This window comes from Nansenia antarctica (genome assembly GCF_963989245.1).
Source record: "Nansenia antarctica genome assembly, chromosome: 7".
Taxonomy (NCBI): domain Eukaryota; kingdom Metazoa; phylum Chordata; class Actinopteri; order Argentiniformes; family Microstomatidae; genus Nansenia; species Nansenia antarctica.
This window is the reverse complement of record NC_137677.1, coordinates 49,848,869-49,873,623: the sequence shown is the minus strand read 5'-3', so window position 1 is coordinate 49,873,623 and position 24,755 is coordinate 49,848,869. Positions and strand designations below refer to the sequence as shown.

The 24,755-nt window shown below is 49.0% G+C and overlaps 1 protein-coding gene across 1 annotated transcript in view; it reads left to right on the top strand.

Annotated features, from left to right (window-relative positions):
• Positions 1-24,755, top strand: part of mycbp2 (MYC binding protein 2) — a gene marked incomplete at its 5' end in the record, with an annotated part of 75,733 nt that overhangs the window by 25,065 nt on the left and 25,913 nt on the right. Inside the window, 36 exons of the mRNA XM_080537234.1 lie at positions 3,774-3,978; positions 4,238-4,402; positions 5,056-5,214; positions 5,551-5,755; positions 6,463-6,608; positions 7,071-7,157; positions 7,587-7,691; positions 9,548-9,667; positions 9,915-9,996; positions 10,132-10,249; positions 10,885-11,089; positions 11,197-11,350; positions 11,512-11,684; positions 12,149-12,274; positions 12,453-12,580; positions 12,758-12,849; positions 13,493-13,627; positions 13,839-13,922; positions 14,063-14,159; positions 14,298-14,490; positions 14,681-14,955; positions 15,339-15,560; positions 15,906-16,097; positions 18,230-18,436; positions 18,571-18,708; positions 19,048-19,226; positions 19,691-19,833; positions 19,969-20,069; positions 20,400-20,618; positions 20,755-20,977; positions 21,574-21,692; positions 22,699-22,786; positions 22,920-22,969; positions 23,129-23,301; positions 24,198-24,342; positions 24,437-24,643. Of these exons, the coding sequence (XP_080393360.1) occupies positions 3,774-3,978; positions 4,238-4,402; positions 5,056-5,214; positions 5,551-5,755; positions 6,463-6,608; positions 7,071-7,157; positions 7,587-7,691; positions 9,548-9,667; positions 9,915-9,996; positions 10,132-10,249; positions 10,885-11,089; positions 11,197-11,350; positions 11,512-11,684; positions 12,149-12,274; positions 12,453-12,580; positions 12,758-12,849; positions 13,493-13,627; positions 13,839-13,922; positions 14,063-14,159; positions 14,298-14,490; positions 14,681-14,955; positions 15,339-15,560; positions 15,906-16,097; positions 18,230-18,436; positions 18,571-18,708; positions 19,048-19,226; positions 19,691-19,833; positions 19,969-20,069; positions 20,400-20,618; positions 20,755-20,977; positions 21,574-21,692; positions 22,699-22,786; positions 22,920-22,969; positions 23,129-23,301; positions 24,198-24,342; positions 24,437-24,643 (5,460 nt within the window). The remainder of the gene's footprint in view (positions 1-3,773; positions 3,979-4,237; positions 4,403-5,055; positions 5,215-5,550; positions 5,756-6,462; positions 6,609-7,070; positions 7,158-7,586; positions 7,692-9,547; positions 9,668-9,914; positions 9,997-10,131; positions 10,250-10,884; positions 11,090-11,196; positions 11,351-11,511; positions 11,685-12,148; positions 12,275-12,452; positions 12,581-12,757; positions 12,850-13,492; positions 13,628-13,838; positions 13,923-14,062; positions 14,160-14,297; positions 14,491-14,680; positions 14,956-15,338; positions 15,561-15,905; positions 16,098-18,229; positions 18,437-18,570; positions 18,709-19,047; positions 19,227-19,690; positions 19,834-19,968; positions 20,070-20,399; positions 20,619-20,754; positions 20,978-21,573; positions 21,693-22,698; positions 22,787-22,919; positions 22,970-23,128; positions 23,302-24,197; positions 24,343-24,436; positions 24,644-24,755) is intronic.

The window sequence follows — 24,755 nt, the reverse complement described above, 5'->3', positions numbered from 1 at the left end:
CAATTATCATCGATCTATTTATCTATTATGAGGTTCTTATGTAAAAATATGAGCATGTCAACATTCTCTGCAGCAAGGCGAGAGCGGTTTGCAGTGACAATGTCCCCAGCAGTGGAGAAAATTCTCTCACTTGCAACAGACGTTCCCGGGACACAGAAGTGTCTCTGTGCAACTTGTGCAACATGGGGGAACTTGCACCTGTTTGTCTTCCACCACATGAACGGATCAGCATCCATATGAATACATTCTGTTAGCTTGTAAGTGGTGACTTCCTCCTCATTTATCTGGGCAATGGACTTGGGCTGTTCATCTGCCTTGAAGACCGCCCCAAATAGCTCTGCCATTGCTGTCTTCTTCTGGGGAGGGGATGAGGATGGATTTTGTTCCTCTGTGGATGGCCCAGCTTTCTCTGCTTGACCCTGCAAGAATAATGACAAATGTTTATTTTATTTTTTTAATTAACAACTGTGATAAGGACTTAAAATATATAATTACAGCCATCTAAATCATAAAATCACACATGGTTAACTAAAAACATCAATGATAAATAATAAAATAATAGACTACCTGCTGTTCATGCTCCAGAATGTCTGTGGTGAGATCCCTGTAGAGTCTGGCATGAGAGGCTTCATCAAGGGAAGGCAGGGATTTGAACCTGGGGTCCAGGGCTGTGGCTCTTTGGAGGTATGCTTGCAGATCAGGGTCTGTGTACCTCTTTTCCAGGTCCTGGGTAATGGCTGCTTTGGCTAGTTTGATGGCTGCACTGTCCTCATCTCCTGGTGCCATGGATTTCAGTATAATTTCCTTCAGGGGGAGTATCATTGATGTGGTGGGGGATGTTTCACTGCTCATGAGAGTGGTCACAGTTTTCAGTGGCTTTAGTAGGTCAATGACTTCTTCTGCCAGTTTCTGTTCACTGTCAGACAACATCGCCATGTTCTTGGCAGAAACCTTAACACCTTTGTCAAGTAAGGCAGAATAGATGGCGGGCTGCTGTTCCACATAGCGTTCCAACATGTCATGTGTTGTATTCCAACGAGTTGCGACATCGTGGATTAATTTGTGTTTTGGTAAGTCTAACATATCTTGTTTAATTGTCAGAATATGGTGGGCTGTGGTGCTTTTGTGGAAGAAAGTGACTGCATGTCTGATCTTACCCAGGAGGCGGGACACCGGGGTTATTGCCACTGCCTTCTTGGCGGCGAGATTTACGACGTGCGCAAAGCAGCCGATCTGTGGCCCCAGTCCACCAGCTTCATGGATCGCATTTACGATATTTGCTGCGTTGTCTGTTGTAACGGGAATTGTTATGTTTGGCCTCTCCAACTTCCACTCAGTCACTGCATTTGTTAATTCCTCTGCCAGGTGCGCGCTGGTATGGCTTTCGTATAGTGGACGAGTTTGCAGTACTGCGCTCTTCATCTCCCAATCCGGTGACATGTAGTGGACCGTGACAGTGAGGTAACTCTCCGTTGCCCGGGAGGTCCAACCATCCGTAGTCAGTGCAAAGCTCTGTGTTTTTGCCAAATCGTCTTCAATGCCTCTGCGCGTTGTTTGGTAAATACCGGGGATTATTTTGGTGCTGAATGATGTACGGGAGGGGACACTGTAACGGGGCTCGAGAGGTTTTATCAGATTTCGAAAACCCAAATCTCCAACCACCGAAAAGGGCTGCAAATCCTTTGCAATGAACATCCCCACTGCATTGGTTATTTTTTTGTGTTTCTCTGAAGTGGTAGTGTACGTCTGTCCGAACGCATCAGAGAGAGACTGCTGTCTGCTCACTGACGCTACCTGACTGGCTTTCCTGCTCCCAGTCAGTGTTATCGTTGAGTGGTAGCGGCGAATATGCTGGTTCATGTTAGAGGTGCATCCATTCGCATATGGCACACGCTTTAAGCAGAGCTTGCAGACAGTAATGTTTCTGTCCACTGTTTTTCCCCCCTTATTGTCATATTCAACGGGAAAAGCGAAATGACCCCACACCGCAGACTTGTAGGAATCCGGGGCTTCCTCAAACTGTTGCCTCTCAACTGGGTTCGCCATGTTTTCTAATCCGGTCGCCATCTTCACCTTTTTTTTCTCTAACAGTGTTTTTGTTTCTTCCCTGTGATTGGATATTAGGCAGCCAATTAGGCAGTAAAGATGTACAACTGCGTTCCAGACCAACTCGACCTCTGACCAAAGGCCGCGTTCGAGGCATTCACGTGGACGCTCCGGCGCTCTCAGAGCTAATTTACGAACGCGGCCAAATCGCAGCATAAACCGAAAACCGTCACGGTTCACTAGTGAATTGAGCCGTGGAACGCAAACCGTACCGTCCGTAAAAAAACCGAGAACCGTTGCACCCCTAGTGGCCAGACTGTCTACCTGGGTCAGTGCAGGGTTGCCAGATGGGGATGGGCTACTGGATTTAGAGGTTATAGACTGGTTAGGCTGTAAATTGTCAATCCCATCTGGCAACCCTGGTCACGTGATTAATCATGCGTTAATTTGTCTTTATCGCGTTATTGTTTCCAGATTAATCACATGCGTTAACGCATTAACGTTGACAGCCATGATGTGTATATTATACATTGGCGAAATCTCCACTAGGGACAGGGGGGACATGTCCCCTCCACTTTTCAAAACCTAGATTCTGTCCCCCCCACTTTTTAAACATAAAAAAATGTGCGTTAACTGAAAAAAATCATGCTTAATCCACTATTGTTTGGCCAGCGAGTAGCGACAGCTTCTATCATCCCTGGTTCTATGATCTATGGTTCTATGCTATGCCTTCGCAGGGAGCAGGCACGCCCACTTGAAAAAAATGCTCAGGATGAGAAAGGTGCTGACCCACTTGTAGAGTGCAGACTGCAGACCAATAAAAATTAAGCACCAAAAACAGTTGAATCTTCTGTCTTTCTTTGGAGAGGGGATAAAAAGAAAGAAGGAGGATATGAGTTGGTTCATTATTGTTTGTAAAACAGCAGGATTGTTCTATTACCCTTGGCTTGGTCCTATGTAACTGATAATCACGTTATCAGCTTTGCTAGCCTACCGTATATTTCAAGTTGTCATCGATGAGCTGGACAATTTATCTGGTGTGGTGACATGGAGAAGATGATCCCCCCCGGGTTTAGTTAGTTTAGTCCGTCAGGTTTAAGAAGCTTCTGGAAGCTGTTGATTGTGTGTGATCTGACTCGCTGTGTGTAATGGAAATTAAAACGTGAGTTGAAGTGTTTGGAAGATCACCTCTAAAACAGCAGGAGCCTGGCTGTCACCGCAGAGATTATTATTATTGTTGCAAATGAGTACAGAAAGCATGTGTTTGGTACAGTGCAGACAGTATACTTTGTGCAAGTAATGTTTTGAATTGAGAGATGAAGGAGGAGAATAAAGAAATGTTCTTTATATTAAAAGTGTTAATTGAATTAATCTTTTATCTTAAAGGGTAAACAATGACTAAGTATGAATACATAAAGGTAAGAAGATCTTGAAGGGTCATAAAATGGGGATTACAAAAGACATACAGTGATGTATGTAGTTCTTCATAGATCTAGCCTCTTCATTTTGCCCTCAAAGTGCACCAAATTGATTGATTTTACTTTCAAAAGTAAAAAGAAATCTTACGGGGGGGCATGTCCCCGGACCCCCCTAGGGGGTCTGTGGTCACCCTTTTATTGTGTCCCGCCCACTTCCCAAACCAAACTTTCGCCCTTGTATATACGTATATATGTACAGTATATAGTCTATCCATTCATTCTCAACCCTCTCTCCTCCCCCCCTCTCAGATCTACTACACAGGGAAGTACCAGAGCCTGGGCATCAAGCAGGGTGGCCCGTCCGCTGGTAAATGGGTGGAGCTGCCCGTCACCAAGTCCCCTAAGATAGTTCAGTTCTCCGTGGGCCACGACGGCTCCCACGCCCTGCTGGTGGCCGAGGACGGGAGCGTGTTCTTCACCGGCTCCGCCAGCAAGGGAGAGGACGGAGAGTCAAGTAAGACACACGCCTGAACACACACACACACACCACAATATTGAATAGATTCTCCTAAATAAATGTGTGTGTGGGGAGAGAGAATAACAGAATAACTGTGAAAATAACAACAGTAGTTAAGTCGAGAGAAGAGAGAAGGAGATAATAATTAGAAATGGAACCCAGCCCTGTTCGTTTCCCGTCGTCACCCTCGACGTCTCCTCTCCTCTCCCCTCTCACCTGCGTCGTCTCGTCTTGTGTCTCTGTGTGTCCCGTACAGCCAAGAGCCGCAGACAGCCGAAGCCCTACAAGCCTAAGAAGATGATCAAGCTAGAGACCAAGACGGCTCTGTACACGGCCTGCAACAACGGCAGCAGCAGCATCGTCACCAAGGAGGGGGAGCTCTACATGTTCGGCAAGGACGCCATCTACAGCGACAGCACCTGTGAGTGGGCCGGCGGCCGAAGGGGTTGAATCCCTTCATTCCGTGACACTAACTAGACCACGTGACCCAACCCCCCCTCCCCCCCGGAAAAGTGCACATTGTTGCAGCTACCGGGAAACTGATCATTGATATACTGTCATCCTTGGATGCAAAAATATCCCTGGAATGGACCTATCGCTAAGCCACGCCCCGTAATAGAAATTGTCCAATCATATCACAGCAAAAGTCACGACAGGCAGAAAACTTGGACAAACAACTCGCTAATATCTGATGGTGAAAAGCTTCTAGACAAAATATTCTTGTCATCTTTAAAAAACATGTCTTACTTGCTGTGGTAAATCAGAAATCAGAAATTTGCCAACTCCTGCCATTGCAAGTCGTTGAATGTCATTCAGTCACGGTCGGTCAGTCAGTCACTGTCAGTGAAGCGTTGTTTGTTTATCCGAGTTTTCAAAGGGGGCGTGGCTTAGCGATAGGTCCATTGTGTCGTTGTCCTTTCACCGTTTCCCTGCACTCAGTTTGTATTAAAGTCGGGGGTTCAGCTCAAATTTTTTATTTATTTATTTTCCCCCCTCAATCTAGTGAATCCTGTTGGTGATACAGAATAACCTTTCTCCCCCTCCCCTCCTCTCCCCCCCCCCTCCCCCCTACAGGTCAAGTGACAGACCTGAAGGGTCACTTTGTGACTCAGGTTGCCATGGGGAAGGCCCACACCTGCGTCCTGACCAAGACTGGAGAGGTGTGGACGTTCGGGGTGAACAACAAGGGCCAGTGTGGCCGAGACACCGGGGCCATGAACCAGGCAGGGAAGGGTGAGGGCCTGACACACACACACACACACACACACACACACGCACGCACACACACACACACACACTCACATGCACGCACACATACACACGAACGCACACACACACGCACGCACACATACACGCGCACACGCACACATACACACACACATACACACACACACTCTGGTACACACACTCTGGTACGTATACACACACACACACACACACACACAAACACACTCTGGTTCACACACTCTGGTACACACACTCTGGTACACACACTCTGGTACGTATACACACAGACACACCCACACACACGCCCCCCCACTCAAACCCAGGTTTGTCCCCCCCCTGCAGCGTTTGGTGTGGAGAGCATGGCCACGGCCATGGACGAGGACCTGGAGGAGGAGCTGGAGGAGAAGGAGGAGAAGAGCATGATGTGCCAGCCGGGCATGCACAAGTGGAAGTTGGACCAGTGCATGGTCTGCACCGTGTGTGGGGACTGCACCGGCTACGGGGCCAGCTGTGTCAGCAGCGGACGGCCCGACAGAGTCCCTGGAGGGTAAGGAGACCCACGGCACGCACGCACACACACACACTCACACACTCACACACTCACACACTCACACATGCACACAGGCAGACTCACACACAGTAAGTAAGTAAGTAAGTAAGTAACAGACACACGCAGACACAATCAAGCAGACACACAGGCAGACGCACACACACACGCAGACAGGCAGACACACACAGGCAGACGCACACAGTGTCACACACACGCAGACACACGCAGACACACACAGGGGCTATGGCAGGGTTGTTGTTGTTGTCCTAGTGTTTACTGATCTGTCAGTACAGATCCAGATGCAATGACGTTTGTGTTTGGACGCTTGGGTTTGTTTGGTGCCTGTGTCTGTGTCTGTCTGTGTGTCTGCCTTGAATTTTATCTCACTATTTGTATGTGTGTTGTTTTGTTTCTGTCTGACTGTTTTCCTGTGTGTGTGTGTGTGTGTGTGTGTGTGTCTGCATGTGTGTGTCTGCCTGCCTGTGTGTGTGTGTGTGTGTGTGTCTGCCTTCCTGTGTGTGTGTGTGTGTGTGTGTCTGCTTGTGTGTGTGTCTGCCTTCCTGTGTGTGTGTGTGTGTGTGTGTGTGTGTGTGTGTCTGCGTGTGTGTCTGCGTGTGTGTCTGCGTGTGTGTGTGTGTGTGTGTGTGTGTCTGTGTGTGTCTGTCTGTCTGTGTGTGTGTCTGTTTGTGTGTGTGTGTGTGTAGGATCTGTGGCTGTGGGTCTGGTGAGTCGGGCTGCTCTGCGTGTGGCTGCTGCAAGGCGTGTGCCAGGGAGCTGGACGGCCAGGAGGCCCGGCAGAGGGGCATCTTTGACGCCGTGAAGGAAATGATCCCTCTGGACCTGCTCTTAGGTACTACCCCTCTACCCCTAGGACCTGCTCTTAGGTACTACCCCTCTACCCCTAGGACCTGCTCTTAGCTATTACCCCTCTACCCCTAGGACCAGCTCTTCACCCCTGTACGGGTCTGTGTGTCCCCCTCAGCTTTCACACAGTCTTCAACTTCTGTATGCAGGCTTATGTGTGTGTGTGGCTCCGGAACATTTCCTGTCGGCACAACCGCTTGACTGTCGTGTGTCTCAGCCCCGTGCCGCTTTTCAGTCGGTCGGCGGCACCTCTGCTGATCGTAACGTCTTGTTTTGTTGTCTTCATCCTGTTTCGACGCATGGCTTCTTTGATTATCCCTCCCCCCCACCCCCCCATATCATTCATCCATGTGTGTGTGTGTTGTTTTGTTCTGTCTCTCCTCCTCCTCCTCTTTGGGCCGTGTTCTGCTGGGGCGTTGTGTTTCAGCTGTCCCTCCTCCCCCCCCAGGCGTGAACATCGAGGAGCACATCCAGATCCGCCAGGAGGAGAAGCGCCAGAGGATCAACCGCCGACACAGGCTGGAGGAGGGACGAGGTACGGGCCAGGGCTCTGGTTGGAGTAGGTTGGGGTGGGGGGTTGTGTGTGTGTGTGTGTGGGTGCGTGTGTGTGTGTGTGTGCGTATGTGATGACAATGGTAAGGGCCAGAAGATGGGATTAACAGGGGGAAGAAGAGGGAGATGCAGTAGTGAAAGAGATCATGAATAAACCCTCCCAGAGACTGGTTATGCCGTGTTGTTCTCCATTAGATCATGCTGCTAAGGCCTCTGAACCTGTCGTTGCTATACGTGTGGGTGTTGTGCCTTGGTGACTTCCCTCCTACTTGTGACCATATGATTTTGCTGTGTGTGTGTGTGTGTGTGTGTGTGTGTGTGTGTGTGTGTACTTGTTTGTTGTACTGTTACCATGTGTTCTTTCCCATTTGTGAGCCTTGTCCATGCATGTGAAAGTTTCTTTCTCCCCCAGGCCCTCTTGTTTTCCCCGGCCCCATATTTATGAACCAGCGTGAGCAGGCCCTAGCCAGAATAAGACCCCTTCAGGCCCTAAGGCATAAACGGGACAAGCACAAAGGTACTACGGTCTTCACTACCTAACTCAACGGGTGCAGAGACGCCCCTCTGACTCACCCCCCCCCCCACCCCCACCCCACTCCCCAAACCGGCTGTCCCACCCGCCCGCCTGCCTCCTCTCTCTCACTCTCTTAAAGCAATAGTCTTTACCAGTTCACACGGTAAAGAACAACTATTATTTATGAACTATTATTTATGAGACTGGATTCTGGCACACTGTGTGTACACTTGCAAAATCAACATTATTGTCAACAAAGGGAAGGTTTTGGCCCTGTCGACTTTCTTCAAGGCGAAGAATAATAAATGGTGAATGTTAGATTGTCATTGGAATCTGGATTTAGATAAAGACCCCTTAAGTTGGTTTCCTCCTAAGATGCAAAAGAAATGTGGAGAGAGAGTAAAAGAAAGATTGTGTCTATTCTTATGTTAATTCCACTTCTGGTTTGGCCTTTTTTTCGTCTCAGGATCCCAACACATGCTTTACCCAGTGCTTCTTAAATAGAAATCAATATTCCGGTCTAACTGGATTTAACAACACTCTAAGCAGCAGTTGATTTTTTCACACAGTGGCAAAATGAGAAGCAAATGATGACAGGCGCTGGGAGAGTGCTTTGGTAAATGACAAGCCAACAATTATGGGATGAGAGAAGCGGACTAGCTACTTCTGTCACCATCACGCTCATTCAATGTGCATATTTTTAGTACATATTAAGATTTTTAAATATATATATATATATGATCCAGAGACATTTTAAAAAGTCCTCTTATCTGTAATAAAGTAATAATAGAATGGGTTTGTGCCCCGCGGTTATATTTGAAAGGGCTAGATAAGATGTAAAAGACACAGCTGTCCTCCACTATCTTCATCAGGATTAATACTCTGCTGCTTTACAAAGTAAGATTAGTCCTAAGGACTTCTCCCCCTTCCCTTTGCAGACTTGAGAGCTGAGGTAAGTGTTCGGAGGTTCGATGGACGGACGTTGTTTGTGGATAATAGTCATATCGATATTAGCTCTAGGATTTAAAGCTGCTGTGCAAGCTGTTGAGAGGGATGGTCGAAAGCTACCATCCTCTACCAGTGTTCTTTACCCCATGGAGCGTACTCAATAAGGAGAAAAGCTCAACAAACCACAAGGCTCTCTCTTCCACACAATGAAGGGTTTGTGACTTTAACAGAGCCCTCTGGTCGACGGACCGGCACCAGTCTGTGGGATGATGGCAGACTAGTTAGTTAATGGCAGACTAGTCGTCAGCCAGTTAGCTAGTTACCTTTCTGCTATTAAATCACTGTTTGTCATTCAGTAGTGGTGTTTGGTAGTCCTCGAAGCAGGAAGACCACAGCATGCCGGTCCCTGGTCCAAGCTGGGGTTGGTAAACACTGGTCTCATCACTGACATGCATGGGCCTACCTCTACCCTGTTACTCTCTCACACAACCACCACTGACCTCTGAAACAAGGCTCCTGCAAAACCAAACACTCACCCCAAATTCTATGTCTTAACGTTTTACGCTGAGCCGCCTTGTGACTGCGTTAGCTACAGTTGGTACCTATGACCACAGGAAAATGGAAAGATTGAACCCAACCAACCTTTTTTACCACAACGAATGAGGAATTAGTCTGGTTTTTCGATAGCCCGTTGTTTCAGAGGTTTTTTTCTTTTCTGTTTAGCATGCCCACCTCCCCTCCCTTGAATCCACTGTTCCTACCAGCTCTTCTCTCTCCAGGACTATCCAGAGACATCCACCTACGAGCCTCTGACGCTGCAGTTTTGTCTTCACTCCTCTCTCCTCTCTCTCTCTCACTCCCCCCCCCTCTTCTCCCTCTCCTGACTGACTGACCGACTGTTTGCCTTGCAGACGGCAGCAATGAGCGCGGCGAGAAGGACGCCAGTAAGATCACTACCTACCCTCCCGGGGCGGTGCGGTTCGACTGCGAGATTCGAGCCGTGCAGGTCAGCTGCGGCTTCCACCACTCCGGTAGGTGCACTGACCCGGGGGCCACTTCCTGCCAGTCACTTCCTGCTTCCTTTTGATCTCTTCCTCTGTGGTGTACGATCATAAAGAGCACACAGGTGCAATGTGTAAAAACATGTAGAGGTCTAACTGGAGGATTATAGTGGAACACTATACTTGACCTTACATGGGGTAATGAAACACAATGGAAAGTGCTCATGTTGTTGTACCAATTGTAACGTGGTAATGTGATGTGCCTGTTATTGTGCAGTGGTACTGATGGAGAATGGAGATGTCTATACGTTTGGTTATGGCCAGCACGGGCAGCTTGGACACGGAGATGTCAACTCAAGGTAACTACTCTTTTTTTCCTGATGCTCTACATCGGGCGCTACTTAACCGTCCAAATGTTTTAGTCATTTGTAGACAGTCACACACGCACACTAAGCCCCAAGGCCCGTCCCCTCCTCTCCTCCTTGTCCCTGCAGGGGGTCTCCTACCCTGGTGCAGGCCCTGCCTGGTCCCAGTGTGCAGGTGACAGCAGGCAGTAACCACACGGCTGTTCTCCTCACAGACGGACAGGTCTTCACCTTCGGCAGCTTCTCGGTATGGAACTCAGTGGCCCTTTTTTACAAAGTACAGCATTGTTCTTAAATACACAATCATAGTGAAAGCTTTACCAATGGTATATCCTGATTAGAATATATGCAGTTTGTTTGTATGGAGCTTGTTAGACAATGTTTGCAGAGAATTACTGTGATGTATGCAAACTAGCCTTCACCTTGATAATGTCCCGTTGCAATGGACCTATCGCTAAGCCACGCCCCCTTTGAAAACTCGGACAAACAAACAACGCTTCACTGATAGCGACTGACTGACCGACCGTGACTGAATGACATTCAATGACTTACAATGGCAGGAGGAAATCTCTGATTTCTGATTTACCACAGCAAGTAATAGACATGTTTTTTAAAGATGACAAGAATATTTAGTCTAGAAGCTTTTCACCAGTTGTTTGTCCGAGTTTTCTGCCTATAGTGACTTTTGCTGTGATATGATTGGAACATTTCTATTTTGGGGCGTGGCTTAGCGATAGGTCCATTTTCGAATTTGCCCATGGATACCTCACACTGGAGGTTATACTGTGTGGCGGCAAAATGCATCTCCCTCTCGTATCATATCGGAAATGTGGTTGACACACAGTGAGTAGACAAGAGTATGTGTGTGTGCCTGCGTTGCAGAAAGGGCAGTTAGGCCGGCACATTCTGGACATGCCCTACTGGAACGCCAAGCCCTCTCCCATGCCCAACATCGGGGCCAAGTACGGCCGCAAGGCCACCTGGATCGGCGCCAGCGGGGACCAGACCTTCCTGAGGATCGACGAGGCGCTCATCAACTCCCACGTCCTCGCCACGTCAGAGATCTTTGCCAGCAAACACATCATAGGTGACCTCCTGCCCTGTCTAGCTGTTACTTCACATCCAGACTTCTCATGTCACCTTCTGAACAACAGAGCTGACCTTTTTATGACCCAATGTTTTTTTTCTGCACAGGCCTGGTGCCCACCTCTGTGTCGGAGCCCCCTCCCTTTAAATGCCTGCTCATCAACAAGCTGGACGGCAGCTGCCGCACCTTCAACGACTCCGAGCAGGAAGACCTCCAGGGCTTCGGCCTGTGCCTGGACCCGGTCTACGACGTCATATGGAGGTCAGTAACAACAAAATGTACTTTGTTGTAAGTCGCTTTGGATAAAGGCGTCTGTTAAATGTCAAATAATGTCAATGCAAGTCTTGTCAAGACCTCACCAGTAATCCCCCCAGGGTACTCCCCCCAGTGTAACGTTCACCCGCCCTCCTCTGTTTCCCTAGGTTCCTCCCAGCCTCGAAGGAGATGTGGTGCTACAACGCAGTGATTGCTGACGCCCGCGTGCCCTCTGCGTCCGACCTCCAGGCTCGCTGCAGCATCCTGAGCCCAGAGCTGGCGCTGCCCGCTGGGTCCCACGCCACCACCACACGCTCCCACGGAGCCCTGCACATCCTGGGTAATAATAACACTGTCAACGTTTGGCAGGCCTCCAAAGCACCTGGCAGTTTTTAGTATAGTATGCCCTCTATGAGTCAGCTTTCTTTTTTGCTTAGAGTTGAGTGAATAATATGACATGGCAGTGATGGGTATTAGGGGGGTCTATCACTGTCACTCTGCTGTCAATGTTCTCTCTCTTCCCCTCTTCTCTTTACACCTCTCTTACTCTCACTGGGCTGTCAAACTCAGCAGCTGAAAATGCTGAAAATGCCCCAGAGTGTTTAATAGTTCTGTCAGTGGCAAATGATAAACATTTCCATTTTATGTGATAACCTCTCTTGTCAAAATATGACAGTCCTTTTGCTACTTCTAAGCACATCTTACAATAACATACAGAAGTGATGTTTTTCTTCTTTTTTTCCCCCCCTTTCCGGTGAATGTTGAATAAGGGCTAACAGGAAGTATGGTTGTGTGCTTAACCAGGTTGCCTGGATACGCTGGCAGCCATGCAGGAGCTCAAGATGGGCGTGGCCAGCACAGAGGAGGAGACCCAGGCTGTGATGAAGGTCTACTCCAAAGAAGACTACAGCGTCGTCAACCGCTTTGAGAGTGAGTGGGCACACACTTAGTACACACTTAGTACACACTTCAGCTCACACATGACACAGACTTAAATGAGCGTGAGTGGAGCATCATGTATAACATTTAAAATGTTTATTTAAAATTGAAAGCATTGAAGATCACATGGAGTGATCTGCAGAGCCTCACTTCCTGTGTGATGTCATAGGTCACGGGGGCGGCTGGGGTTACTCGGCCCACTCTGTGGAGGCCATCCGGTTCTGTGCTGACGCAGATATCCTGCTGGGGGGGCTGGGCCTGTTCGGGGGCCGAGGGGAGTACACCGCCAAGATCAAGGTGAGCCGGTGAAATGTTGGTTTATTTCATTCCTTCACCCTTCAATAATTTAATCTGGCCTGTTGATTGGACTGCAGTACTGTTATCAGTCCTGTCTATCAGTCTTTGAGGAGGCCAGGTAGTGGGCTGTGGTTGAGTGTGGTTGAGTCTGGTTAAGTGTTGTGTGTTGCTGTGCAGCTGTTTGAGCTGGGGCCTGATGGAGGAGACCATGAGACAGACGGAGACCTGCTGGCCGAGACGGACGTGCTGGCCTATGACTGCGCTGCCAGGTACGTGTGTTCCATGACCCCGACATGACCCCTACAGCACACTGTCAGAATCATAACATTTTTTACATGGTAATGTACATCCTTTATGGTATATTTGGTATTATGTCTGGTGTTCAGGCTAAGATATAAAAAAATAAAAATAATCGGCAGGTGCTTGAAAACTGTAAAAGATGTTGTGTTGTAGACGTGCTGACATTGTCATTTTACAGTAGCTTACATTATTTATGTTTATGCAATGCGTTGATGGGGAGAGGCGTTCAACGCTGTGCATTCAATGAGTTATTATCAATGAGTTATTCCCTGATAAAGTAACAGCATTTGCCTGTTTACCATATGTTACAGTAATATCCCTGCGGAAACACTCAAATTACAAAGGTCTATTTATTACATTACCTTGACAACACTGGTAGTTTCGAAAAGTACAATATTCTTCGATATATTTCTAAGTGCAGGGCGGAAACCACCACACTGTCACGCGATAACAATTGACCGTTTTATTTAGTAACCCGTTGTATGAATGCAAATAAGGCACTTGAGTCTGTGCTTTATGGTGAGTAAAGTCACAGCTACAGGGGCTGCCTCTGCTTAGCGTTGTTTAATTAAGTGCATCGTCCCATCTCTCTCTCTCTCTCTCTGTCCGCAGGGAGAAGTACGCTATGATGTTTGATGAGCCAGTGCTGCTGCAGCTGGGCTGGTGGTACGTGGCCTGGGCCAGGGTGTCTGGGCCCAGCAGTGACTGTGGCTCCCACGGCCAGGCCACCATCACCACTGACGACAGGTACCGCTGGAGGGGGGGGGCGGCTTTCCTACACTCTGTTTACTGTGACAACAATACACACCAGCTACATCGAGATTGGGATGTTGAGGCACTGTGTCTTTGTTTGACCACATTTTGTGTTTGTTTACGACACGAGATAGCCATGCGCGTTTTCTGAAGTGATGTGAAGTGTTTTATGGTGACATTTTTGTTTAATCCTCTCTTTTTTCAGTGTGGTTTATCAGTTCAAGAGCTCCAAGAAGTCAAACAACGGTACTGACGTGAACGCCGGTCAAATACCTCAGTTATTGTACAGGCAAGTGTCATCGTTTTTTTATTGCGCTCTTCATATCGTTCCGAACAGTGATATTATGTGCAACATGGGATACGTTTATTGAGCTGGCTCTCCAAGTGGCATGCTTGTAACGCGCCTGTCATGTTTATTTTCTCCACCAGGCTGCCGTCAAACGATGGCAACGCGGCTAAAGGGAAACAGCAGACCAGCGAGCCAGTCCACATTCTCAAACGCTCTTTCGCTCGGACAGTCTCTGTGGTAAGTCCTCTGAATGTCCTCTCGCCCATCCCTCTCAGGATGAAGGACAGCTGTCCACCTTCCCTACCTGTATGAGCAATCTAGGATGTTGTTACTGTGGTACTATAGTAAAGATGTCCCCCCACCCTCACCCTACAGGAGTGTTTTGAGTCCCTGCTGAGTATCCTCCACTGGAGCTGGACCACTCTGGTGCTGGGTGTGGAGGAGCTGAGGGGGCTGAAGGGCTTCCAGTACACAGCCACCCTGCTGGACCTGGAGAGACTGCGCTTCGTGGGGACCTGCTGCCTGCGCCTGCTCAGAGTCTACATCTGTGAGATCTTCCCCATCTCTGGTAATTAGTACCAATTAGTACTGTAGTGAATAGAAAAATAAGGTTAAGATTCACGAAAATTCTCCAGAATAACAAAATAGTGTTGTGTACCCCTCCTAATTAAAAAAAAAAGAAAAGAAAAGCCTGATGACTTAAAAACCCAGGCCCTCACTAGAACCTACCCCTCCTCTCTTCCTGTGGCCCTCTCCAGCCAGCACCAAGGCTGTGATCGAGGAGTCCAGTAAGCTAGCGGAGTGCGTGGGGAAGACCCGCAGCCTGTTGAAGAAGATCCTGTCGGAGGGCATGGACAACTGTCTGACCAAGCTGGACAACGACCCCCAGGGCTACCTGTCCCAGCCCCTCACCCTGCTGGAGGCCGTGCTGCAGGAGTGCCACAACACCTTCACCGCCTGCTTCCACTCCTTCTACCCCACCCCCGCCCTGCAGTGGGCCTGCCTCTGTGACCTGCTCAACTGCCTGGACCAGGTGAGACCCAGGGGGGGGTGAGCAGGGTCCTGGTACTGACCATACCAGCGCTGGGGAGGGGGGTGGGGGGTCACTTTCTATATGGACAGAATGATGACATTGTGTCTAGTTTTTCAGAAAGGTTCGACCACTAAGACTCATTGCATGAAGGGTCGAACGCTAACAAGACATTTCGACACTTAACGTTAAGCACCGTTTGTTGCTCGGGGTAGAAATGTTGTCCAAATGTTGTCCAAAAATATATAGTTCAAAGTTCATATTTTCAATCAGAACACCTCCTCCTGGCTCATGGCTATATCGAATGCTGAGAGTGTAGTACTCTTCCACTCACCCGTCCCTCTCCCCCCTCTCTCCCCCTCTCCCCCCCCCCCCCCTCCCCCCAGGACATTGCCGAGGCCAACTTCCGCACGTCGAGCAGCCGTCTGCTGGCGGCGGTGATGTCGGCTCTGTGCAACACCTCGGTCAAGCTGACGTCCATCTTGCCCATCGCGTACGACGGGGAGGTGCTGCTGCGCTCGCTGGTCAAACAGGTCAGCACAGAGAACGACTCTGCTCTCGCTCACCGCTTCCCCCTGCTGGTGGCCCACATGGAAAAACTCAGCCATGTGAGTGATGCCTGGTTCCCTTACTACCTCCTTCACTCATCCTAGAGTGCAAGTCTGTGATCAGTGGTGGAAGGGATACGCTAGTCGTATTTAATTCAAAGCGTAATTAGGTATGAGTTACGTATTCACAATGTGGAATACATTTGTTCTTACCAGTACTAGTAATAGCTGTCAGCAATTGTTGTCATCATGGTGTCATGAGATCAAAGAACAAACCGATAACAGTGTGACTTCAAATGTTGAAACTTGGACATAAAAAAAACAAATCATGTTTTGACCATAATTGAATCGCATCCTCAAACGTCTCTCTCCCCTTTTTCTCTCCCCCTCTCTCTCTCTCTCTAGACGGAGGAGAATCTGATGGGCATGACCAGTTTCCGGGAGGTTCTGGAGAAGATGCTTGTCATTGTGGTGTTGCCGGTGAGGAAGAGTCTGAGGAAGGAGGTGGAGCTGTTCTCTCCTCACCTGGTCTCCAACACCTGTGGTCTGCTGGCCAGCATCGTGTCAGAGCTCACCGCCTCAGCACTGGGCTCAGAGGTGAACCATCACACACACACACACACACACACACACACACACACACACACACACACACACACACAGCAATGTCCTAGGACAGTGTTTCTCAACCGGGGTGCCACCTGGCTTCATCAGGGGTGCCGTCCCAAAAAATATATTCTGACGTTGCTGACATAATTAAATGGATTGAAATTCCCCAAAAACGATAGTGACGCAACTTATCATGAAAATGCAGACCATTAGCCGCCTCATAAATCATCAAAATGTGTCTCACATGCCCTTTTCCCCATGTCACAACGTTATGTTTTTTTTTATATTACTGCGCGATGCATTACTAGAGTGTTGCGTGAGGCACATGGAACTAGCATGGAATGGTTTTTGAAAGGAAAGGCTCCAGAAGCCATCAACTTTATCATCCAGTGGTCGTTCAGCAGCGACGGTAGTAGAGGCAAGACAAAGAAAAGACGTTGAAGAGTACGATGACAGCTACTTGTTGCATGGATTTATCTTTATCGGGGATCCATCATGCCCTCTCCCTATGTGCCTGGTATGTGGTATGACAGTGTCAAACCAAGTGATGTTTCCGAGCAAACACAAGACACAGATCATCCGTCACTAGTCAGCAAGGGTGCATTTGTGTGAAAATCCAACACAACAAAACAAAGCTGTTTAAGACTCAATAACCACTAATTGTGTGCATGCGTGTGCGCGTGTGTCTGTCTGTGCGTGTGTCTCTGCGTATGTCTGCGTGTGTGTGAGTGTGCGTGTCTGTGCGTGTGTATGTGTGTGTATGTGCATGCATGCGTTGGCTGTCAGAGGGATGCAGAGTATTGTTTTTTTTAGACAGGAGTGACTGGAGATTTTGCATACTTTTAGAGGGTGCCGTGAGGTTGAGAAACACTGTCCTAGGACATTGACATTGTAAGCATTTTTTTCATCAGATCAGTTCTATTCCTGGATCAACTGGGTTCAAAATTTAATCAAGCCCTCCAACTCTGTCTAGATCTAATTAGATGTAACTCAGTCCTTTGAATGCAGCTCTATGGGGTTGAGGTGACATCATCGGAGATGAGATTTCCGCCAGTGCCCTTTCCTGTTTGCTTTCCTTCCCTGCTGCTTTCTTCATTGTTTGTGTTTTATACATAATGCCAAGCACTGCATCTGTGTCAATAGACAAGCTTGAAAACAATAGAAGCATAAATGGGAGAGCATGCGTTTATCTGTATCAGTTTTTTTGACGAGATGCAGAGTCACTGGGGGAGGGAGGGAGGGGGTGGGGGCGCAGGTGCCCCTGCGGTGATATCTAACACTCTGTTTCTAATTCGGGGTTCATCTTATCAGTCTTGTCTAGAGTTCACCCATTGGTCCGTTGGCTGCCTGCTGCATTCTGGACTCCTCACTCTCTCGTCGTCTCAGCAACTGCCGTTGTCATGGCAACAGTCCCAGCCACGACTGTTTTCCTCCCCCCCTATTTTTTTTTTAGACCCCCTTCATGTTGTCAAGGATACGCCTTTTCTTCTTTTAAAGGACCTGGATATCCTATCCTGGAACAATTGCTGGCTCTCTCTGGCCAAGAGGGTGTTATGAATAGCAATGTGACTCGAACGATCCCCACTACAAATATCATACGTCCGTGTAGTATTGTTGTTGTTTCTGAATGAAGGAAGTTGACGTCAGCAATTATTATTTTTATTTTTTTCCAACAACATTGATTATCTATATGTCTCAGAATTGCAATCTGGTGGTACCATTGCTTCTCTCTGGTTTCAAGATGGCCATCTCATAGTTTTTGTCTGCCATTTAGTACAGTACATTTACAGCTGTCACATTGATGAGAGATGAGAGATTTCTTACTTTTCTTCTTTTTTTTTCTGAGTGGGGCGGTCCCACTCATATTTTTCATTTCATTGGATAGAGTTAGAGAAGAATGACAGGAAAGTAAGGAGAGGAGGGCATGTCAACAGGGCATGGGCCGCATTCGAACCCATGCCGACATGGGCATAATGTCTAGACCACTGGACCACCCCAGGCCACGAGATGTGTTTTCTTTAACATAACACTCCTTATTCTCCACAGTGATGTTTGAGTGTGATCTAGATGACACAGACATGACATGATGCAACGTGACGTCTGTCTGCTCCTCTCCCCAGGTGGACGGGCTGAACTCCCTCCACTCGGTCAAGTCCACCCCCAACCGCTTCACCAAGACCAGCCAGGGTCGCAGCTGGAACACAGGCAACGGCTCCCCCGACGCCATCTGCATGACGGTGGACAAGCCCGGCGTGGTGCTGGTGGGCTTCTGCGTCTACGGCGGCGGGGGCATCCACGAGTACGAACTGGAGGTGCTCGCTGACGACGTAAGAAAGAGAGGGTTCCGTTTGTTTCCCAAGTGTCTAAAAAAAAATGCAACTCGGCGAGCAGTGTTAACGCGTCACACATAACTCTCTCTCTCTCTCTCTCTCTCTCTCTCTTCCCCCTCCCCCTCCCCCAGGCCCAGACAGAGCACCATAGTGACTCGGCCCACACTCACAGGTGGACGTCCCTGGAGCTGGTGAAGGGCACCTACAGCACGGACGACTCCCCCAGTGACATCGCTGAGATCCGTCTAGACAAGGCCGTGCCGCTCAAGGTACGTGGTCGGGGTGTGAACAAGCGTCTCGTCCCCTACACGACTAATCCTCTAGTTTCTTATCGACTTGTATCCTCTACAACCTTTTTGACATTTGGCTTGACTCAAACCCCAAAACACCACAATACAGGCTTACAGGTGCAATACACAGACATTGTTTGTCTTCATACAAAATAAAGGGTTTAGGTTTCGTCTTATTTATCAAATCCTAGAGGTTAGTTTGATTTAGATTTCCCCCAATTTGAAATCAGGGGAGCCCACATGGGTTAGGGTCCGGGACCTTATTAAATGATGTTGCTTCAACGCTGTCCCTACTGGTGTACTTCTTACCCACTGCAGGAGGGTGTGAAATACGCCGTCCGCCTGCGTAACTATGGCAGCCGCACAGCCAATGGGGACGGAGGGATGACCACGGTGCAGTGTTCCGATGGCGTGGCCTTCACCTTCAGCACCTGTAGTCTGAGCAGCAATGGAACCAACCAGACCAGAGGACAGATACCACAGATACTCTACTACAGGTACACACACACACACACACACACACACACACACTACTACTACAGGTACACACATTTTAATCATTTATTTCTGTCCACATAGAAACAAGTATACAGGGACACAAATACTGAAGGCACAGATGGGATGCATTCACAAACAGACATGGACAATGTCTTTCACATACAACAGGACAAGACACACACACACACACACACACACACACACACTACTACAGGTACACACACACACACACTTACATACTACTACAGGTACACACACACACACACACACACACACACTACTACAGCTACACACACACACACGTACACACACACACACTTACATACTACTACAGGTACACACATACACTCTACTACAAGTACACACACATACTACTACAGGTACACACACATACACACACTCTACAGGTACACACACACACTGTGTGGGACTGTCACTCTAAGTAATGTGTATGTGTGTGTAGGAGTGAGTATGATGGGGACCTGCAGTCCCAGCTGCTGAGCAAGGCCAACGAGGAGGATAAGAACTGCAGCCGTTCTCTCTCAGTGGTCAGTGCTGTGGTCAGAGCTGCCAAGGACCTCCTGCACAGGGCCTTTGCAGTGGACGGTAAGGACTGGCAGCTGACAACCGTGTGTGCGTGTGCGTGTGTGTTTTAAAAGCAGCTTAGGCCCCTGCAGCCTTGGTGTGATCATGAGGAGGCGATGGTGTGTTTGTGATTTAACGCCGTCCTTGTGCCTCCAGCGGAGGACATCCCTGAGCTGCTGAGCTCCTCCAGCCTGTTCTCCATGCTGCTGCCCCTCATCCTGGCCTACATCGGCCCTGTGGCTGCCTCCGTACCCAAGGTAAGAGAGCGGCCCGCGTTAAACCGAAGAATGTCGTCCCCGCTGCCCTGTGCTCTCTTCCCCCCGTGTTGTTATCTCTATGAGTTATTGCTGTATCAGTTCGTTGACGTATCTCTTGGCGGTGGGGAGGGGGGGGCCGGGCGGCAAATTGACTTGAGAATGAATGACTCTATTTTTGACTGTAATTTGTTCCACTGACATTTTTCAGCTCGCCTAATCTTGTTGAGTCTCACTGGATAAGAACGTCCCCTAGATACAGAAGTGCAAATGTGATTAGTTGCCAGAGTAACTGATGTGAAATGTTATACACAAAAAAAAACGTCCCATCAGGCTGCAGTGGAGGTCTTCGGGTTGGTCCAGGAGCTGCTTCCAGCCGTCTCCGCCCTGAACCAGAAATACGCCCCGCCCGCCTTCAACCCCAACCAATCAACAGACAGCACTACAGGCAACCAGCCAGAGCAGGGCCTATCAGCTTGCACCACCTCCAGCCACTATGCTGTGATTGAGAGTGACCACCCTTACAAACAAGCTGGAGTTACACAATACAAGGTATGGTATATCTCACCTGGTTATACAACTAGGCTAGTCTCCCACAAACTACAGGGTGTGCAGGCTTTGGTTCCGTTCAGGATTGCGACAGTACCATGATATTTTACCTTGATCCCCCTCCATCCATCTGTCTCAGGTCTCCTTCCCAGACTGCGTGCGTTGGACCACCATAGAGTTTGACCCTCAGTGTGGCACCGCCCAGCCAGAGGACGTCCTCCGCCTGCTCATCCCCAGCCGCTCCCTGCATCTCTCCAGCCTCGGGGCCAAACCCCTGGCCCACGACACTATCAACACCTGGGTGGAGCTGAAGAAGCTTTCTGGGTCCAACGGCTGGCCCACCACTGTCCTGGTGCTGCCAGGTGAGAGAGTCTGAGCGGTTCTCACCAGCCAGAACCGCTTCATGAAATGCACGGCAGCCACTTGTTTTCAAGCTTTAATTTGTGTTCAGTTGGTCGTTAGACGCAGTGTTTTCCCAAAAAGTGGGTCACGGCCCTCTGGTAGGTCATGGCCGGTTTCTACCAGGTTTCTACTAGGTTTACTAGGTTTACTAGGTTTACTAGGTTTACTAGGTTTACTAGGTTTCTACTAGGTTTACTAGGTTTCTACTAGGTTTTTCAGTTAAATCCAAAATTGTCAGATGTGTTTCTTCTTCTGATGTGGTCTTTCCACAGTCCTCCATTTTCTCCACATTCCTCAATCCCTTGAATGTGAAAGGTCACTTTATAGAAGCTTCATATAGCAGGGACGACAGCTTAGCCTCATTAGAGCTTATTGATCACTGCCACATGCTTAACCATATCCTCATGTTACTTGGGCTCTGCCTTGAAGCAGTAAGCTCTCATAAGCCAGCCGCCTCAACTCCACGAATTGATCCATGTGATCCGAGGTGATCTCTCTGTCCTGACTGTTGTTATTGCCACTGTGTCACGCGCTGTGTTTTCTCCTCTGCTTCCAGGAAACGAGGCTCTCTTCTCCTTGGAAACGGCCTCGGATTATGTGAAAGATGAGAAGGCCTGTTTCTATGGGTTCAAATGTGTTGCCGTGGGATACGAGTTCAACCCCGGACCAGATGAGGTGAGGGGAGCTGAGGGCAGCCTTCTGGATGAGGAATACGATCCTCTGACAGTTTTATGGACTTTGGCCCAATCCCATTTTCAAATTTTTACCCCTACCCCTAGTATTGGAGTGCCACCCGCTTTTCGGCTTGCCCCTTGGAACAGAGTTGAAATCTTCCCGTGTGAAATGGGATAACCCTTCAAGACCCTGATACGTCATCAGTAGTATCATAGAAGAGCAGGGATGCTCGTGATTCATTCACAACTTAAGTTTCAGGCTATCAAGTCATCAAATAAAATCAAATAAAAATACGTCATCAAATAAAAAAGAACAATGATTCATTACCAGGCCAGATCAGGACAGAATAGCAGTTAGTGCTCTGTAGACTAGCAACCCGTGCTCCTACTCTGCCAGTCTGCACTGATATTAGAGGAGTGGTAACAAGTGCAACAACTTCACGGTTGGACTTTAGTTACATTTTGGTCGCCATATGCCATCAAAGGGGAGAAATATGACAGGGAATTGTGTCAACATGCGGGACTGTCATGCCCAAATCAGCCTTAAAACAATTGTTGTAATGTTAGATAGCTAGCGAGAGACATCAGCGTAATAGCAAAATTTTTTGTTCGGCTTGTTATTAAGAAAAGGTCTATAATACATAGCAATTACATTAAACTAAGATAATTCAACAGTTATCATAATGTTTTAATCTTTATTGACTACGTTATCTACATTTGTGGTTTTCTTTTGTCGCTTCTGGGATCTCAACACTAGTTTTTAACCCTTGGTTTGGAGTGTGCAACTGAAAAAACTCTGTTTGGAGGGCTATGTAGCCCTACCACTTGGCCCTACCCCTACGTGCCAACAATAATTGGGACACCCTACACGCGAACGTGCAAAACGGCGTAAAATGTAGGGCCAAGGGGTAAGTTGGGATTGGGCCTTTGTCTTCTATGAAATGTACCTTGTTGTGTGTGATGCTTGAGGTGTGTGATGCTTGAGGTGTCCTGTTTGTGTGTTTCAGGGTATCATCCAGCTGGAGAAGGAGCTGGCCTACCTGGGCAGTGTGTGTGCTGCTGCTCTCATGAAGAAAGACCTGGCTCTGCCTATCGGTAAGGATAACACAGGAGAAACAGACATGTCTGCATGCTCGGCTGACTTGAAGCCTCAAGCTCAGCTCAGAAGGGATTGGGACAAAAATGGCCGATTGACTTACGAAGCATTTCTCTCGTGTCTTATTTCCAGGAAATGAACTAGAGGAGGATCTCGAGATTCTTGAAGAGGCCTCTCTCCAGGTATGTATACATCATCTAACTTCTACTGGGAAATCAAAATGTGTCATCACACACCTGAAATGGTTCAATTAAACGATGACCTACATCCCCCCCCCCCCCTTCTCTCTCTTTCTTTCTCCACCCTTCTCACCCCATCATCCCTCCCCTCTCCTCTCCCAGGTGTGCAAGGCCCACTCTGGGATCCTGGGGAAGGGTCTGGCTCTGTCCCACTCCCCCAACATCCTGGAGGCTCTGGAGGGGAACCTGCCTCTGCACCTGCAGACCAACGAGCACTCCTTCCTGGAGGACTTCATCACCTGCTTACAGACCTCCAGCGGGGGGCGCCTAGCCAGGTGAGACACAGCGACATGCAGACACACCTACGCAGGAACACACACAAGCACTAGACATACAGTGGGGGAAATAAGTATTCAACACAATTTTTTTTATTCCACATATGTCCATTCACAAGTAGTACTCATGTTGAATACTTACTTCCCTCACTGTACATGCATACATACATACATACATACATACATGCATAAATACAATCCCACGTCCCCTCTCTCTCCCTCCCTCCCTCTCTCATCCTCCATCCCTCTCTCTCTCTCTCCCTCCCTCCCTCTCTCATCCTCCATCCCTCTCTCTCTCTCCCTCCCTCCCTCTCTCATCCTCCATCCCTCTCTCTCTCCCTCCCTCCCTCTCTCTCCCTCCCTCCCTCTCTCATCCTCCATCCCTCTCTCTCTCTCCCTCCCTCCCTCTCTCATCCTCCATCCCTCTCTCTCTCTCCCTCCCTCCCTCTCTCATCCTCCATCCCTCTCTCTCTCCCTCCCTCTCTCTCCCTCCCTCTCTCTCCCTCCCTCCCTCTCTCATCCTCCATCCCTCTCTCTCTCCCTCCCTCCCTCTCATCCTCCATCCCTCTCTCTCTCCCTCCATCCCTCTCTCATCCTCCATCCCTCTCTCTCTCCCTCCCTCCCTCCCTCCCCCTCTCATCCTCCATCCCTCTCTCTCTCCCTCCATCCCTCTCTCATCCTCCATCCCTCTCTCTCTCCCTCCCTCCCTCCCTCTCTCTCTCTCCCTCCCTCCCTCTCTCATCCTCCATCCCTCTCTCTCCCTCCCTCTCTCATCCTCCATCCCTCTCTCTCTCTCCCTCCCTCTCTCTCTCATCCTCCATCCCTCTCTCTCCCTCCCTCTCTCATCCTCCATCCCTCCCTCTCTCATCCTCCCTCCCTCTCTCTACCTCCCCCAGGTGGCTGCAGCCAGACTCGTACGCGGACCCCCAGAAGACGTCCCTGATCCTGAACAAGGACGACATCCGCTGCGGCTGGCCCACCACTGTGGCCGTGCAGACCAAAGACCAGTACGGAGACGTGGTGCACGTCCCCAACATGAAGGTCAGGGGGGTCACTCAGTTCTCCTCCACACTCTCACTGACACACTTCAACTGCAAAAGGCACAAGCCTAACCTTCCCCATCCCTCCCGCCCAGGTGGAGGTGAAGGCGGTGCCCGTCTCCCAGAAGAAGTCCCTGCAGCAGGAGAACATGAGGAAGCTCCAGAGGCTACCCGGGAGCTCCTCCCCCTCCGCCCCCGGGACAGACCTGACGTTCGGGGGTCTGCCCATGCCCAAGCTGGAGGCCACCTACGAGCCCATGATCGTTAAAGAGGCTCGCTACATCGCCATCACCATGATGAAGGTGAGATAAGACAGAGATGTACTGTCGCTTATTTTGATTTAGAGAACGTTGTTGTTAGACTGATCAGGGCGTTCAAAGCGAGATGTCTTGACCCAGAGAGTTGTTTGGAAAC